At 42.7% G+C, this 17,990-nt stretch overlaps 2 protein-coding genes and 1 pseudogene across 5 annotated transcripts in view; 1 reads left to right on the forward strand and 2 right to left on the reverse strand.

Moving 5' to 3' along the window:
- LOC134221109 (transcription factor HNF-4 homolog) overlaps nt 1-17,990 on the reverse strand; it is a 371,046-nt gene that overhangs the window by 115,696 nt on the left and 237,360 nt on the right. The window lies entirely within an intron of this gene.
- Nucleotides 14,739-16,238, forward strand: LOC134225977 (histone H1-like; annotated as a pseudogene).
- On the reverse strand, nt 16,927-17,558 carry LOC134225982 (histone H4). Its single transcript, XM_062706462.1, has one exon. It carries the CDS (start codon nt 17,503-17,505, stop codon nt 17,194-17,196), a length of 312 nt encoding a protein of 103 aa, XP_062562446.1. The 5' UTR covers nt 17,506-17,558; the 3' UTR covers nt 16,927-17,193.

A 17,990-nucleotide genomic window follows, 5' to 3' on the forward strand; every position in this document is an offset into this window, starting at 1 on the left:
TTTCGTGCCTGTTGTTCAACATTGCACTAGAAGGTGTCATGCGGAGACCCGGTGTAACAGCCGGGGAACGATTTTCAACAGATCCAGTCAATTTATTTGCTTCGCGGATGACATGGACATTGTCGGCCGAACATTTGCAAAGGTGGCAGAACTGTACACCCGCCTGAAACGTGAAGCAACAAAAGTTGGACTGGTGGTGAATGCGTCAAAGACAAAGTACATGCTTGTGGGTGGAACCGAGCGCGACAGGGCCCGCCTGGGAAGCAGTGTTACGATAGACGGGGATACCTTCGAGGTGGTCGAGGAATTCGTCTACCTCGGATCCTTGCTAACGGCTGACAACAACGTTAGTCGTGAAATACGAAGGCGCATCATCTGTGGAAGTCGGGCCTACTACGGGCTCCAGAAGAAACTGCGGTCGAAAAAGATTCGCCACCGCACCAATTGTGTCATGTACAAGACACTAATAAGACCGGTAGTCCTCTACGGACATGAAACATGGACAATGCTCGAGGAGGACTTGCAAGCACTCGGGGTATTCGAGAGACGGGTGCTTAGGACCATCTTTGGCGGTGTACAAGAAGACGGTGTGTGGCGGCGAAGAATGAACCATGAGCTCGCCCAGCTCTACGGCGAACCCAGTATCCAGAAGGTAGCTAAAGCCGGAAGGGTACGATGGGCAGGGCATGTTGCAAGAATGCCGGACAGCAACCCTGCAAAGATGGTGTTCGCTTCCGATCCGGCAGGTACGAGACGACGTGGAGCGCAGCGAGCGAGATGGGCAGACCAGGTGCAGAACGACTTGGCGAGCGTGGGGCGTATTCGAGGATGGAGAGATGCGGCCTCGAACCGTGTATTGTGGCGTCAAATTGTTGATTCAGTGTTATCTGTATAGATGTAGACTAAATAAATGAAATGAACTAAAGTAACCATATTCAGTTATTGATTTTAAAAAACCAACGAAAATTATATATTCCAGGGGTGTTTTATGACCAATTATACAGTTCAATTCGTGAGTAGTGCGATATAATTGAGTAACAAACTAGTGAGTTTTTGATAACCTAAATGTATTCCATGAAAATTAAACCAATAATTTTAACAGGCAATTTGAGTCGAAGAACAGAAATAGTTATTAATGTGTATCGCAAACACATTCATTGTTATTGTAATTTACTGTGTCTGAATCAGCAGACAGCGCTGCGCGCAACACTGCTGTCGAACACAGCGCCCCGAATAAATACGGAGCAAAGCTCTTTTCTGTTTTAACGCTCGACGACTCCGCATCTTTATTGACTGGCTCCCGAAACCAACCCCAAGCTACAGGCACCGGATATAATAGTTATCAAAATTTAATAACTAGTAGCTGCTGTGCGAGTAATATTTGATGCAAAGGTAAATTGTAGTGTAACTTATTAAAGATGCGAGTGTATTCTAATTAGAATTTGTGTACAGCACCACGTGCCTAGGTGTCCCATAGGTTTGGGCTGGCATTGGGTCGGCATCGAATGATCGTCGATTCTCGGTTTGCGGAAATTATAGTGCTTGGAAGATTGGGCAATCGGCCTGGGTGCGAACCATAGCCTCGCGGCTGCGCGCCGTAATGGTCCACTTAGAGAGCGACGGCCAACGGTAAAAATCTCGGCCTCGCACTGCCACACTACCCTTCGGTGGTTTCTACCTAACGAGCGTACTAGGAGGGAAAGTTTGCCTCGCCAGCGAGATTGCCCCACGATCGACTCACGTACTTCCATAACGAGCACAGCGTCAACATCTCCGAGACTCAACCTCGCTACCAAAACCAACGATACCGCGCCAGCGTCAAACCTCGATTCGTTGCTCCGAAACTCAGCCTCGCTGCTCAACGACCGCCGGTGAGCCAAACTTCGATATTACTACACATCGCCGCGGGTTGCATGTAGTAGCCATCACCGAGCCTTCATCGCGGAGAAATTTGCATGCACCGAAGAAGCGTCGTCCAGCAGGTACCAACGCTAATACCTAGAACCGCAGCGGTGGAGAGTAGAGCACCGCCGTACAACTCCCAACATCGTCGCCCGCTCGATCGACCGACGGTTGCACGTCTGCGTCCTGAATAACCCATCCGGCATGTCGGCCAACTGCCGGACAGCTACCTGGCAGGTCTGTTCGGTGCCATAGAAATAGTGCATGTTAACGCCGAGACGCTGTAAGTACACCGCATGAATGTAATAGTACACCACCACCGATACAAGTGAATTCTAGAAGTAAGATAACTTTGCAACTCTTGACCACCAAAGCACGATCAGTGACGTCACTATTAGGGACAGAGAGGTTTTGAAATTCACGCACAGAGAGAGATTTTTTAAAGAGCTAGGAACAAATTAGAAATAAAATGCCTGTGGATAGATGATTTTCTTTCTTTTAAACTTTGTTCGTAATTGCAAAGCTACTTTCGAACACAATTTGTTACTTCACCAATAAAGAATTAGATGAATATATTGCAATTGATTCCGTAGATTTCTTTTATGCTATTTGAATTAGATTACCTGAAATTGGGGATTGGTGATTCGGCCTGTTAGGGGTAAGGGTTTAAGGTCTGGTAGATTCGTCTTGCTGTGGGGTTGAACAACGGCTAGTTGGGCAACTCGATCCGCAATTCCTCGCAGACGATAAGAACCGTCTGGCGCAGAGCTTGGAATTTTGGAGACCCCAACAAGACCCATCTTACAAGTACCTGGGAAGGATTCTGTAAGCAATTTCGACAAGAAACAACGGGTTCCGTTCACGCATTTTGCCTTTCCAATGCATAAAATGATTCATCTTTATCACATACAGAGGCGCCTCGACCATACGTTCTACCTGTTCATGGAACAGGTAACCATTTTTAGTTCAGAAGTAAGAAACTAATGTTTTTTTATTTTATTATCAGACTAAGGCCGGCGTGGCCTGTGCTGCACATAAAAGTCTTCCCCATTCAGCTCGGTCCATGGCTACACGTCGCCAACTACGCAGTCTACGGAGGGTCCACAGGTCATCTTCCACCTGATCGATCCACCATGCCCGCCGAGCACCACGCCTTCTTGTGCCCGTCGATAACCATTTTCACCGGGTTACTACGGGCTACGTGCCCGGCCCACCACAGTCGTCCGATTTTCGCGGTGTGAACGATGGATGGTTCTCCCAACAGCTGATGCAACTCGTGGTTCATTCGCCTCCTCCACGTACCGTCCGCCATCTGCACCCCACCATAGATGGTACACAGCACTTTCCTTTCGAAAACTCCAAGTGCGCGTTGGTCCTCCATGCGTCCAGGTCTCGTGTCCGTAGAGGACTACCGGTCTAATGACCTTTTGTAGATTGTCAGTTTGGTACGGAGGCGAACTCTATTCGATCGGAGCGTCTTGCGGAGTCCAAAGTATGTACGATTTCCAGCCACTATGCGTCTCCGAATTTCTCTGCTGGTATCATTTTCGGCAGTCACCAGTGAGCCCAAGTAAACAAATTCTTCTACCACCTCGATTTCGTCACCACCGATGCAAACTCGCGGTGGGTGGCTCACCGGTCTTCTCTTGAACCTCTTCCTATCCTGTACTTCGTCTTCGACGTGTTGACGACTAGTCCGATCCGCTTGGCTTCCCTCTTCAGTCTAGGCTTCCTCCATCTTCTCAAAGTTACGTGCCATAATATCTATGTCGTCGGCGAAGCCAAATTGCTGGACGGACTTATTGAAAATTGTACCACTCGTGTTAATCCCTGCTCTTCGTATTACCCCTTCCAAAGCGATGTTGAATAGCAGACACGAAAGACCATTACCTTGCCGTAACCCTCTGCGGGTTTCGAAAGGACTCGAGAATGGCCCTGAAACTCGAACTACGCACATCACCCGGTCCATCGTCGCTTTGATCAACCGTGTCAGTTTATCCGGAAATCCGTGTTCGTGCATTAGCTGCGATAAATAGATGATGTGTGGGCACGTTGTATTCGCGGCATTTCTGCAATACCTGACGTATGGCGAACACTTGGTCTGTGGTAGAGCGTTCACCCATAAATCCCGCCTAGTACTCTTGGTACTCTTGCAATTGGTGTTAGTCGGCGGCATAAAAGTTGGGAGAGTACCTTGTAGGCGGCGTTCAACAATGTGATTGCGCAGTAGTTGCTACAATCCAGCTTATCGCCCTTTTTGTAGATGGGACACACGACACCTTCCATCCACTCCTGCGGCAAAAATTCCTCCTTCCAAATCTTGGCAATGACCCAGTGCAGCGCTCTAGTCAGTGCCTCACCACCGTGTTTAAATAGCTCTCCTGGTAGTTGGTCAACCCCATGGGCTTTGTTGTTCTTCAGCCGGCCAATCTTCTCCTGGATTTCCTGGAGATCCGGAGCCGGTAGAATTATGTTCTGCGCACGTTCCCCCAGGTCCATCACCATACCGCTATCTTCGTCTGCCACATCGCCATTCAGGTGCTTTTCGTAGTGCTGCCGCCACCTTTGAATCACCTCACGCTCGTTCGTAAGAAGGTTCCCGTTTATGTCCTTACACATATCAGGCTGCGGCACGTGGCCCTTACGTGAACGGTTCAACTTCTCATAGAACTTTCGTGTGTTATTAGCGCGGTACAGTTGCTCCGTCTCTTCACGGTCTCGAACTTCCTGCTGACGCTTTTTCCTCCGGAAAATCGAGTTTTGTCTGTTCCGCGCGTTTATATCATGCCTCGTTTACCCTCGTGCGGTGTTGCAGCAATCTCGACCATGCTGCATTCTTCTCTTCTACTAACCTCTCACATTCGCCGTCATACCAGTCGTTTCTCTGATCCGTAGGCACCGTGCCAAGTGCATCGATTGCGGTGCTTCCAATGGCGGATCGAATATCTCTCCAGCCATCTTCAAGAGATGCTGCGTCTAACTACTATTCCATTTGGAAGTGCCACTTCTAGCTGCTGCGCGTATTCCTGGGCTAGTCTACCGTCTTGTAGCCGCCCAATATTAAGCCGCGGCGTCCGACTTCGACGCGTGTTGTACACCGTCGAGAGTTTTGAGCGCAGGCATACTGCAACGAGGTAGTGGTCGGATTCAATATTCGCACTGCGGTAAGTGCGGACGTTCGTGATGTCGGAGAAGAATTTACCGTCGATTAGAACGTGGTCGATTTGGTTTTCCGTTTCTTGGTTAGGTGATCTTCATGTGACCTTGTGGATATTTTTGTGGGGAAAGCAGGTACATCAGACTACCATTCCGCGGGAGGCTGCGAACTTTATACATTGTTGTCATTCGATACGGTGTGCAGACTATCCGGTCCGATGATTCCGGTCTATACATTTCCTCCCTTCCTACCTGTGCGTTCATGTCACCGATGACGATTTTGACGTCCCGCAGTGGGCATCCATCGTATGTCTGCTCCAACTGTGCGTAGAACGCTTCTTTCTCGTCGTCGGATCTCCCTTCATGTGGGCAGTGCACGTTGATGATGCTATAGTTGAAGAGACGGCCTTTAATCCTCAGCTTGCACATCCTTGCGTTGATTGGCTGTCACGCGTTGCGGCATCTTACCCAGCACTATGAATCCAGTTCTCAGCTCGTTGGTGGTGCCACAGCTTTGGCAGAAGGTAGCCGCTCGATGCCTGCTTTTCCACACTTTCTGTCCTGTCCAGCAAATCTCCTGCAGCGCCACGACGTCAAAGTTGCGGGGATGTAATTCATCGTAGATCATCCTGTCGCAACCTGCGAAACCTAGCGACTTCCAGTTCCATGTTCCAAGCTTCCAATCGTGATCCTTTATTTGTCGCCTAGGTCTTTGCCGATTATATCGAGTCGCATTATCTCTTATATTGTTCGTAATTATTGGTTTTCCAGGCGGCTTATTGGGCCTGCGCAAACTTCCTGTCTCGTCGGAGGGCCGTCGTGTCAGGGCTGTTTAGCGTCCCACCTAACACCAGGACTTGGGCTTGTGCGCTTTGAGCGGCACACGGTCGCTTTGGTGGGGCCTACTTGCGGATACATGCAGCTTTTTATAGAGGTTTAACAGGGCCCACTGTCAAACCCCACCACATCCTAGGCAAGCCCCACAACTCACAGATGACCTGGGAAGGGATCGTCAAGCCCTTGGATATAGTCCCTGCTGTCCTTGTAAGTTTACAATCGTTTAATCAGTGATATAGGGGAACTGGTCGTGGAATTCATCTCATGGCTCCGATATACATCCCATCAAAAACAAAGCAATGGGAACCAATTTGATTTGTTTCTTATTTTTGTGATTTTTTCGGCAGTGAGCACGCCAACACTTCAAACCATTCACTGGCGGATCCAGAGATCTGGTAATGATTGGATACCAGCATTTTTGGCGTAATTGGTTAATTTATAATTTGGCGTCACTAGTAAAGAACAATAATTGGAGAGATTAATCAATCAAGCGATAAATCAGGCAGTTTTAAATATAAAGTAATTTTAATAGCATTTTATCATCTAGAAATTATTCAGTAATTTATTGAAAACAAAATCTCTTTAAAATGTTTTTCCAAAAACTTCCAATTCCTGAAAGAGAGTATCAAAAGAAGTATGATAATGAATAGACTGTAATCTCGACATTTTGGGGAATTTTTTATCAAGCAATTCCAGTGTCAAAACCGAGTTTTACTACTGTCCAGAATTCTTCGGATTTCCTCAAGAATTCCTTGGGAATTTGCTTCAGGGACATTTTTCGTAAATATCTTAAATATTTCTTTAGGAAATAAATTTCAAAAATAATTTCAAAAATTCTTCCAAGAAGTCTTCCCGATATCATCGGAAATTCCATTCCCTCGGCAATTTCTGCTGTGAATCCTCCGAAATTTCCTCCAATAGTTCTTTCTAGATTTCAGGAATATCCTTAAAAATTCACGTGCAAACTCCTAACGAAATGCACAAAGCAACCAATTTCTTCAAGAATTTCTTTTGATATTCCTTCGAGAATTCTTTCGAAATTTCCTCCAGGGATTGCTTTGGAAGATCATCCGGAACTTACTTCGTACACAAATCAAGCAATTCCTTTGTATATTTCTCAAAACGTTCCTTTGAAAATAAAAAGAATCTAAGAAAATTTCGAAAAATGTTTAAGGAATAAGAAGAATTTCTTTCTAGAGATTCCGTAGGAATTTTTTGAGAAATTACTGGAATATTTAATTGCTGAAGCAATCCCTTGAAAAAGTTCAAAGGAATTCCTAAACCAATTTCTTCAGGAATTCCTAAAGCAATTTCCAAAGGAATTCTTAAATAAATTATCCTAAAAGAAGTTTGGAAGGTTTTCCAGAAAATTTCCTAAATTTATTAAGTCCTGAATTATTAAGTCCTTAATGAATTCACAAAAGAGTTTCTAAAAAAAATCTCAGCGGAATTTTTGAAGGGTTTTTTTTTTCAAACAATTCCTTAAGGATTTTCGAAGGTTTTTCTAGATTTTTTCTGTAGGATTTTTAAAGAAAATCTTTGAGGAATTTTGTAATGAATCACGAGAGGCATTTCCGATGAATTACTTACAGTAATTTACGACGTTATTCCTGGTGGATTGAAAGTGTGCTCGAATGAATTTCTGAATAACTAGGACCGAATTAACTACTGGAGGTAATTTTTACGAAAAAATGTCTGTAGGATTTTCCGAATGAACTTTTGGATGAATTCGTGAAATATCGCCTGGATGAATAGGGGATTGTCCTCGGTTGTGGGCCGGCCTCGGTTCTGGGCCACCCTGAATAATTGTTGACGCTTGACAGATAGGGTAGAGAACCATTTGGGCAGCACCCCCTATTCCCGTCAGCAACGTTCATTACTCGAGCGTATTACAATCGAATTGATTGTTTTTTTTAGAACATGGTTAGTTTCTGTCGATATCTAGTGATGTACAAAAAATCAAGCCATTTGGTTTCAACGCGGTTGAGTAATTATCATTGCGGACGGAAATAGGGGGTGCTGCCCAAATGGTTCCGCTCCCTATGACAAATATGAGCAATGTCAAACTTGTAGCAAGACACCACAAAGCAAGAAAATAAAAAAATCGGGATTTTTTTTTTCTGTTCCTAAATTTGGTAATTTTTCAAGTGCGATAAATCGAAGCAAAACATTGAAAAGAGGTGAGTTATATATTTTGTAACTTACTACGTTTAGTGTACTTCATGATGTGATACTAAATTTTAGTGAAATGTTAGTGTTACGTAAATTTAATGAACAAACGAAAAATGTCTATCATTCCCTGGTGGGCCAATAAATTACCTAAATGTTGGCCACCGCAAACTCTACCCATTGCAGTGGTTGTGATCGTTCCGTGTATTTCAAGCGCGCTGGCATGACAACCAGCTATTTCACATGCAAGAATAAGGCCGATACAAATAATTAAAACAAATTATGCCCCCCCTCTGATTTTTTGACCAAAAACAATATTTTAAAGGGGGTAGCAAAAAAAATGGATTTTCAAAACATTCTTTAACAAATCCGAGAAGTTTTTTGATTTTTTCAATTTTAATATTTATTTTTTATCCCCCCCCCCCCCCCCTTGACCTTTCGGAGAGCAGTAGGACATAATTTCAATATAATATTTGTAACGGCCTAATTTACTTTAATTTTGCAATTGAAGCCCATTAAACTTCTTGGGCCCACGCCCAAGCTTCTCAAAATATAAATAAATTTTCTTTTTTCATCAATTCATGGGCAAAAATCAATACTCTATAAAAGTAGCTGCAACTTTTTTCCGTTTGTTCGAAAAAACATAGTTACTTTAGAGAAAAGTTAGCTAAGGTCTGTAGCTTTCCATTGGTGTTCATTTTACTGCATAATGTTGACTTGAAAAAAAAAATTGAGCGAAATACGCAACCCGGCCCACAACCGGAGACACTCCACTACTTTAAGAAATCGACTGCAATTCCGATATATATATATATATATTTTTCCAGGTTCAAAACAGGATTTTGTTTTATGATTGTTCTGAAATTGTCGATCGAAACCCGGAGAAATTTCCGAAGGAAAGTAGAAATTTAGAAATGGAAGAAAAGGAATGTAAAAATCTAGAAATTTATATGAAAATTCCAATAGGTTTTTGTTTGGAAATAATAGTGAAAATTGTTTCATGAATTCCTTTGATAATTTCTTAGGAAATTCCTTCAGAAATTCATTAAAAAAATTCTACTAGAAAATCTATTCTAATTGTGCTTTAAAATTTGCTTCAAGAATTCATTCGGAATTTCCTCCTGAAATACATTTGGGAATTCCACCAGGAAGTTCTTCCAAAAATGATTCAAAAAATCATACAAAACTTCTTTCTGGAACTCCTCTAGGAATAATTTATGAAATTCCTCCAGAAATTCCTTAGTAAAACAATATAAAATTCCTTCCAAAAATTCTTGCAGAATTCTTGATGAAAATTATTGAAGAATAAAATAGTTAATCTTAAAGGAATTCAACCGAAATTTCATACGATTTCCTAACAGAATTTCGAAAACAAAGGATTTTTTCGCAGGAATTCCAAAAAGAATTTCCAAATTAAATGACCGAAAGATTTTTGAAAGAATTTCTAAATGATTCTGTTAAGATTCCCGAAAATATGCTCAAAACAAAATCCGAAGTAATTTCTAGACCAACATTTGAAAAGGGCGTAACAGCCAAAATTTATTGTTTCTGATTCTTCGTCTTCATATATAGCTATGAGGGCCCTCCTTGGCCGTGCGGTAAGACGCGCGTCTACAAAGCAAGACCGTGCTGAGAGTGGCTGGGTTCGATTCCCGGTGCCGGTCTAGGCAATTTTTGGATTGGAAATTGTCTTGACTTGCCTGGGCATAAAAATATCATCGTGCTAGCTTCATGATATACGAATGAATTTATGCTCGTTTGTTTACGTTTTAGCATAGCATAGCATATGTGATTGTACAAATCGTGGGTGGCTACACAATGCTCAATTGAGCAATCTACTGTCTATTGTCGCAAATTGGTACTTGGGATTAGTACCTTTTCCTATACAGTAGCAGTTGTATACCTGGCTCAGTCCTTACAATCCCGGAAGGACAGGCAGGAAAGTTAGTTCAACATCTACCACTGAAGATGCAGGAAACCCATACTACCTTCATAAATGTATCGGAAGGAAAATTTGTGTTAGTGGAAAGGTGAATAATAGGGAGCTCTATTCGACAATATAGAGCGTTTGTCAGTAACAGTATATGATGTAAAAATAATAAAATATATTCATCAATTTACTTACAGAACCGTCCTAAGGAAAAACAAAACAAAACACAAAATTTCGGCAAATCGCTTTGATCGTTCTGCCGTCCGAAACAAGAGCCAACTCGCATTGAACTAATTAACTTTATTACCGGCCACGCAGTGCAAAACACAAAATTTCGGCAAATCGCGCGCTCGTTCTGCCGTCCGAAACAAGAGCCAACACGTCTTATGCTCGTTTGTTTACGTTTTGCACTGAAAATGTATGTTTCCCCCCCGCGCTGGTTATTCCTATCTACTGACGAAGTCGGATAACCTGTACATAAAAAACCTTGCACTAAGCTGCTAGGCGGCTCTGTCCCAGTGTGTGGATGTAATGGCAGTAAAAAGAAGAAGAAGAAGATATGTAGACGAGGAATCAGAAGGAATAAATGTTGGCGATTACGCCCTTTTCAAATGTTGGTCTAGATTTCAAAAGAAATCTCCAATGGTCTAAAGATTTTCTGGAAGAGTTGCTGAAAAAATCGCGAGGAATGACGGAAGGAATACCGAAAAAAATTCGAAAAATCGAGAAGATGTTCTGAAGAAATTCTCAAGGGAAATTTGGAAGGAAATTTGAGAAATTACTGGAAGAAGTCCCAAATTATGTTCCGAAGAAATACCTAAACCAATTTCCGAAGAAATTCTTAATCCCAATACAATTTTCTTTTGAGAAATGCTTTGAAAATGTCTTTGGAAATATCTATCAAAAATCCTTCGGAAACTTCTTTGAGAATACCTACCGAAATTGTTCCAGAAAAATCTCCCGAAATTCTTTTAGCAAAATTTTTCTTATGACTTTCTTTATTTAGGAACTTCTCCCTTTTTTAAAAAATCCCTTCCAAAACTCTAGGAGAAAGTTCTTGGAACTCCTTTGAATTTCGTCCAGCAATTGGGTTGTTTAGCAAAGAAAAATATGAGGTTTTTTATAGTTTAACATAAAGAGCATGCTTTTCTGATCTCCAACATATTTTTATTTTGTTTGTAAACCTTTTATTTACATTTTTGTATAGCAAACAATAAGCCATTTCAATCGATAAAATGACACTAACATTCATAGAATGACAGTTGGCCCATGCAGCATAAGAACAAATTTTTAGTCCCATATAAATTTAAAATACAAATTAAAAATAGTTCCGGGGCTCCAAAAATTCTGAAAATTTGAGGTTAGGCTCAGTTTTTTATGCAGATTCAGAATATGTTAAAACATATATACCCCTAAACAACCCAATTCTTTCAAATTTTAATAAATTCCCTGAAACCTTTGGATATGGCTTAAGAAATTCTTCCAGAACTCTCTTCAAAAATACATACAGAAATTCTTTTAGGAATCATTCAGAAACTACTTCAAGGGTTACTTCAAATATTCCATGTTTGAAATTTCCTCTTAAAATTTACTCTTTCGAGAATTCCTTCACATATTTCAATCTCTAATAATTTTCCAAAAAAAAAAATACCAACAAAATTTCCGAAAACCCAAAGGAATGTCTGGAGGAATGACGAAACGATTTTTTTCGAAAAGATTTTTTGAAGGAATTTCTGAAGAAATTCTTACCGAAAGTCTAGGAGTCTAAATATTTCATTAGGTTAAATTTGCAAATTGGCGGAAAATTAGTTTTTTTTTTAAACAATTTGGCGTATTTAATTAAATTTCAGGCAAAATATTCAATTTGGTAAGTCACGTGCCCCATCGTGCCCCAACTTAACTCCGCCAAAACCATTCACACCAACACAAAGCAGCCGCATTCCAACAAATGATACATAGAATCGAGACTTTTCCACCTAGCGTCACAAACAGAAAGAATTAAATTACATTTTTGAAACAGCTAGACTAAACGGATACTAAACTAGATCCATTTTGATTATAATATAACTAGGCCATTACGCTCTGAACTAAGAAAATTTTGGTATCGAATTAGTATTCAGTAGCAGGAACAATCAACTTAAAACATTACTTGGAAGCATAAAAGACCCCGTTGACCCCTTTGGAAAATCTGGATAAAATATCATGCCCTCACTAACCTCATGCCCTCTGCTAACTTAGCTTGATTGACTGCACCCATCGTAGTTGCTAGTCGTGATTGGCCGAGAAACAACAAATAATGCAGAGCTCATCAATTGAATAGTTTTCTCGGAACTAGAAAGCTACACTTACCATGAACAACTGGAAAAAAAATCGAAGGAATTCTGAGTGGAATATATGAATAAATTTTTGGAGGAATTTCAGAAGGAGCAACCAGGGGAATTTGCAAAGTACCTACCTGAGGAGCTCCTGATAGGATTCCTGGAAGAATTTCTGATGCAATGCCTGATGGAAGTTCATAAGCAACATTTGGAGGAATTTTCGTATTAATTTCGAATGAATTTTCGGGAGCAATTTTGGAAGCAATTTCAGGAGCAATTTCCGGTGGAATTTCTGGAGGAAAGTGCGAACGAAATTTAGAAAGAATTTCCGATGGAATTTCTGAAGTAATTTCTGGGAGTCGACCGTGTACTTTTCCCATGATCTTTGTTCGCTTGAAAATTTACAATGCATGCCGCATCCTGACCGAACAGTGAACCAATTGTCTACGATATGCGTTTTTATAGGGAAACCGCGTTTCCCGATGAAAACAAAGCCTTATAAATTAAAATTGGTTTGCACTCGATTCTGTGGAGAGTATCGTGGAAATAAGCGAGCGGGAGTCTACGATGGTTCACCACATGCATTTGACTGACGGTAATGAATTATTGGCAGTGGCTGGTTTCCTACCCGCCGCTTCCACATCCAGGCGCTATCGTATATGCGCAAATAGCCAGCAAGAGTTAACCGCCAGAAATTTGTATGGCGAAAGACATCTAACGCGGGTTTTTTCAAAATTAGGAACTTTTATGAAAAACTCTTTGGTACCGGTTATGAAGGATGGTGTCCGCTACTACGCCTACCTACTGATTTCAGAAAGTTAACTCCTAGTGTGCCGCTGTAAGCACGCTCAAAGCAGACGATTCATTGCCACGATTGCATTGAATAGCATTTTGGTGGCTGTCCGTTGTGGTTCATAAAAAGCCTACATCGATGCTTTCAAATCTATTGGATGTTGCCTTTACATAATTCCAACCAAGGAGTATTTCACTGCCACACATATTCCATGCTTAAAACATTTGAATTTTCAATTTATTTGCTTATATTCAGTATGCTGCTTTCACAAGGCACTGTCTATGCCTTTGCTCGTTTTACATCATTTTCACCTTCTGAATTGTTTATGTTGCATTCGCAATGTATTCGTATTGGTAACTCAGATAAGATGTGACAAAGCCGACGTAGCTTGTCGTCCCCTTGACCTAAACGTTCAAACTCAGATATCTACTACATGCAGGAATATTATCAGATTGTAAAGGTGAACTGTCGTATATGACCAACTATTTGTTATGCACACACATACGCTCAAATCCACAAATTAGCGCAAAAGAAAGCACAGGGCCAGAAAACAGGATTCATGAGTGACTTCATTCTGGAACAGCAATATTTTAAACAGTAGCCGTAGAGGAGTGGATAGCGTACCCGCAACATTCTGACGGTTTTGTTCAAGCTCTAGGTTCAAATCCTGGAGGAAACCACAGGGAGGGGGAAAGGGGGTGGGGCATTTTTAAACCGAATGGTTGACTGTTTTTTGTACGCACAGTTGATGGTAACTATCATACTGAGACCCATGTAGGCGAATCCGAGTTTTAATGAGCTACATTGGACCAAAACAAATGTTTGCTAGTTGTCGACTTAGTGTGACTAAACAGGAAGGACGGCAGGGCTGCACCTCCAGCGGGTACCGCGCATAGACACGAGGGCAATGTTGTCCGCTCCACACCAAATAGTGCGTCGATGGGCCTGTTTGTTGGAAGTTAAAAATATTGGTACATATTACAGCTAACTATTCTTTGTCGATTGTTAGTACCATTGGATAGCTGAACCAATCTGACTAGCAAGCGCGGTAGTCCATTAAATTATTTTGCCAAATTATGCTTCAGCAAGCTTCAATTGGCGATAGTTAATGCGTCATGTTGTAGTGCATGTATGGTTTCATCACCAGCAACGGTTTGACACTTGTAGTAAGTATCCTAGGTCACTTAGTCACGCGAACAGGAACGACATTAGCAATCCTATACTTTTGAATCGACTGTAGAGTGTGATGCTACTTCTAGTAGGCCAGACAAATGACACAACGTTAACTGTTAACTTTGCGGCAACTGTGCATTATCCGTGTACTCAGTGTATAAGTGCATGCGATATAGGTTATTGTTTTGTTTTTCTCAACTAATGGCTAGACAAGTTGCTTCGATTTTCCTCAAACGGAGAGAGTTGGAGTTTTTCAACCAACTGCAGGGTAGGGTCAATTGTTGTTATACTTAAGAGTCGGCTATTGGTATCGAGGACTAAATACGATGAATCCTTGAATAACCACAGCCCGTTGTTCTAGCTTTGAAAAAGAAGAAGAAAAAAAAAAGAAACAGAAACAAGACAGAAAAAGGATTAAGCCAGGGATCGGTTTGGTAGATCTTACTTCGTAATACACTACGTGAAAATGATCTACCCAGCATAACGGGCGGCAGAGTAGTAGTACTAGTATGGGCACCACTAGTCGATTTGACGTTGTTGTGCGCTTGGTTACGACACTTATGTGCCGGATTAATCGCAACTTATCATGACGTGGATCATATTGGAAATTACTTACAATTTCCTAGTTGAAATTATACAACATCGTTGAAAGTTTACTGAAACTCCCGGCACAATTTCACCCGCCAGCACTGGGAAGGACTTTGTTTGAGACCCGGTCTCACACACCAGGCACCAAAATGACGGCCATGTTTAGCGGCAACCGGACAGAGAAACAATTAAAGTTTCCAAACGCACTGTCGTCGAGCCTGTTGTCATTGTTTCAATAGCGACTATTGATTGTTTTTCGGAAGAGGAGCATCAACCAGAGACACGGGAGTGCAATTGCGTCATGCTTACGCTATGCCGTCGTTCATACCAGCGTGTTGGAGTATCGAGGAATTGTCAGCAGAACTCATGCACTCACTAATAAAATCAACAACCTAGGATAAAACTTTTCCTAACGAACGGAAAAATGTATTTTAAAAACATACTGCCAGAAAAACGTACAAATCTCTGCGAACACTGTTTCAGTCGACGACGATGCACGCATCCCTAACACAGACATCAGAATCGAGCGCTGCACTGTTTCCTAGTTTGCCTTTATTTAAGCCCATCCTAACAAATCTATCACGTGAGTGTTCGCCCTATCAATTCGAGATGTCTGAAGTCGCCACCGAAGCCGCTGCAGCAGCTCCTGCTGCCTCCCCAGCCAAGACCAAGAAACCAAGGGCACCGAAGGGAGAAGGCAAGCCCAAGAAGCCATCGACTCATCCCCGGTGAACGATATGGTTGTTTCCGCCATCAAGACCCTGAAGGAACGCAATGGATCGTCCCTGCAGGCGATCAAAAGTATATCGCTGCCAACTACAAATGCGATGTCGCCAAGCTTGCTCCATTCCTCAAGAAGGTCTTGAAGAACGGTGTCGAGAAGGGCACGTTTGTTCAAACCAAGGGAACTGGGGCCTCTGGATCGTTCAAGTTGAAGGCCGAAGCTAAAAGGCTGCCGCAGAGAAGAAACCGAAAAGGCCGGTGAGAAGAAACCAAAGGCTGCCGGAGCGAAGACAAAGAAGGCAACCAAGAAGCCAGCCGGCGAGAAGAAAGCCAAGAAGCCAGCTGGTGAGAAGAAAGCCAAGAAACCTGCTGCGGCGAAAAAGGCCAAGGCAGCTGGTGCCAAAGCAGCCAAGAAAGCGGGAGGCGTAAAGAAGGCCGCTGCTCCCAAGCAGAAAGCCACCAAGCCATCCAAGACCGCGGCCAAGAAGCCAAAACCCTGAAGCCGAAAAAAGGCTGCCCCAGCCAAAAAGCTGCCCCAAAGAAAGCCGCCGCCAAGAAGTAAAGTTCCAACTTTCGGTAGCATCGTTTGCCGTACTGCACACCAGTGCACTACCATACACACCCAATCAGTCCTTTTCAGGGCTACCAATCTGGCTTTCAAGCAAAAGAGTTACAATTGATAGTTTTCTTGCATAGGTACCCACAACGAGCTTTGCATTGCATTGCTGATTGCTACGTTTCGTTCGTCTAATTTTATTTACGTCTGATTCGGATATCAATTCATTAATGCCTCATTCGGTTATGGATACTATACTCTGTTATGACCTAGCCTTGCATAAATGGTAAAATACCAAAGGAGTACCAACAATTTGCAGGCAAAAAAAAAACACTGCAGACAATAACATACGCTGTGTTTTACAATAGCACATTTTGTTATTCGTTTGGTATTGAAATATCTGAATAATACGAGGCGAACCGGTCCAGGGCCGAAAACCTCATTAATAAAGATATTAATAATAATATCTGAATAATATAAACTATGCCTAATTATGAGGTATGGTCTATATTCGCTTTTTTTTTCTTCCATTTTACGAATTTACTTTTTACTGCGCTGTCAATAAAATTACTAACTCTGCAAAGTTATCTTTGCCTTCCACCATTGAACGTGGAACGAAGTGAATGCATGTTTGCATGATATACGAAGATATAATAAATTTAATTTTTACTGCATGTCAACGGCACATATTTGGTCAACCTAGTGTACCTACTGAGGCGATTGTGCGTTTTTTTTTTTTTTTTCTGCCAGAGACTCGATCGGTTCAAGTTCGGCGTAGTGCGCATCTATCGAAACGAATCGAATTGCGGATGTGACGGAATGCGTAGCCGCGTTTATCCCAATGACTGTCACTGAGCAAAGCAAACGGAAACGTTCCAACCATCCACTTACTAACACTGCTGTTACGATTTATTTCAACCACCAATATACATGATACTCGAGCTACAGGGCTACAGAAAATATTCTAGCTTCAACTCCTTTGGGGAATGTGTTTGGTGGCCCTGAAAAGGGCCGTTTTGAGAGAGGAGGGGGGCAATGCGTATGCAATTTAGCCTCCGAAACCGTACAGGGTACGTCCCTGACGCTTCAGAGCGTAGACGACATCCATGGCGGTAACGGTCTTGCGCTTGGCGTGTTCAGTGTACGTGACGGCATCACGGATGACATTTTCCAGGAACACCTTCAACACACCACGGGTTTCCTCGTAGATGAGACCGGAGATGCGCTTGACTCCACCACGACGAGCCAGACGGCGGATGGCGGGCTTGGTGATACCTTGGATGTTATCACGCAAAACCTTGCGATGACGCTTGGCGCCACCCTTTCCGAGTCCTTTGCCTCCTTTGCCACGGCCAGTCATTGTTGCTGTTTGCTACTGTGCTCGATTACGGACGAAACGAAACTAATGCTTTCCGTCGATGATGGCAGTCTCTTTTATACCTCCGCTAGCGGTAGGTTCTTCTTGCTATTATTATTTTACTTATTCTTTCGTCGCTTGCGATTGGCTGCGCCCGGCCGAACGAAGCATATAAAAACGAACCACCGACAGGCAACCCTCATTCTTCGGCTTCGTTTCAACGTACTCGTTTCGATAGGAAGGAAACTAATCAACTACAATGGCTCGTACCAAGCAGACCGCTCGTAAGTCCACCGGAGGAAAGGCTCCTCGCAAGCAGCTGGCTACCAAAGCCGCTCGTAAGAGCGCCCCAGCCACCGGAGGAGTCAAGAAGCCGCATCGTTATCGGCCAGGAACGGTTGCTCTGCGTGAGATCCGTCGCTATCAGAAATCCACCGAGCTGCTGATCCGCAAGCTGCCTTTCCAGCGTCTGGTGCGTGAAATTGCTC

Source organism: Armigeres subalbatus, chromosome 3 (assembly GCF_024139115.2).
Source record: "Armigeres subalbatus isolate Guangzhou_Male chromosome 3, GZ_Asu_2, whole genome shotgun sequence".
In the NCBI taxonomy this organism is placed as follows: Eukaryota; Metazoa; Arthropoda; class Insecta; order Diptera; family Culicidae; genus Armigeres; species Armigeres subalbatus.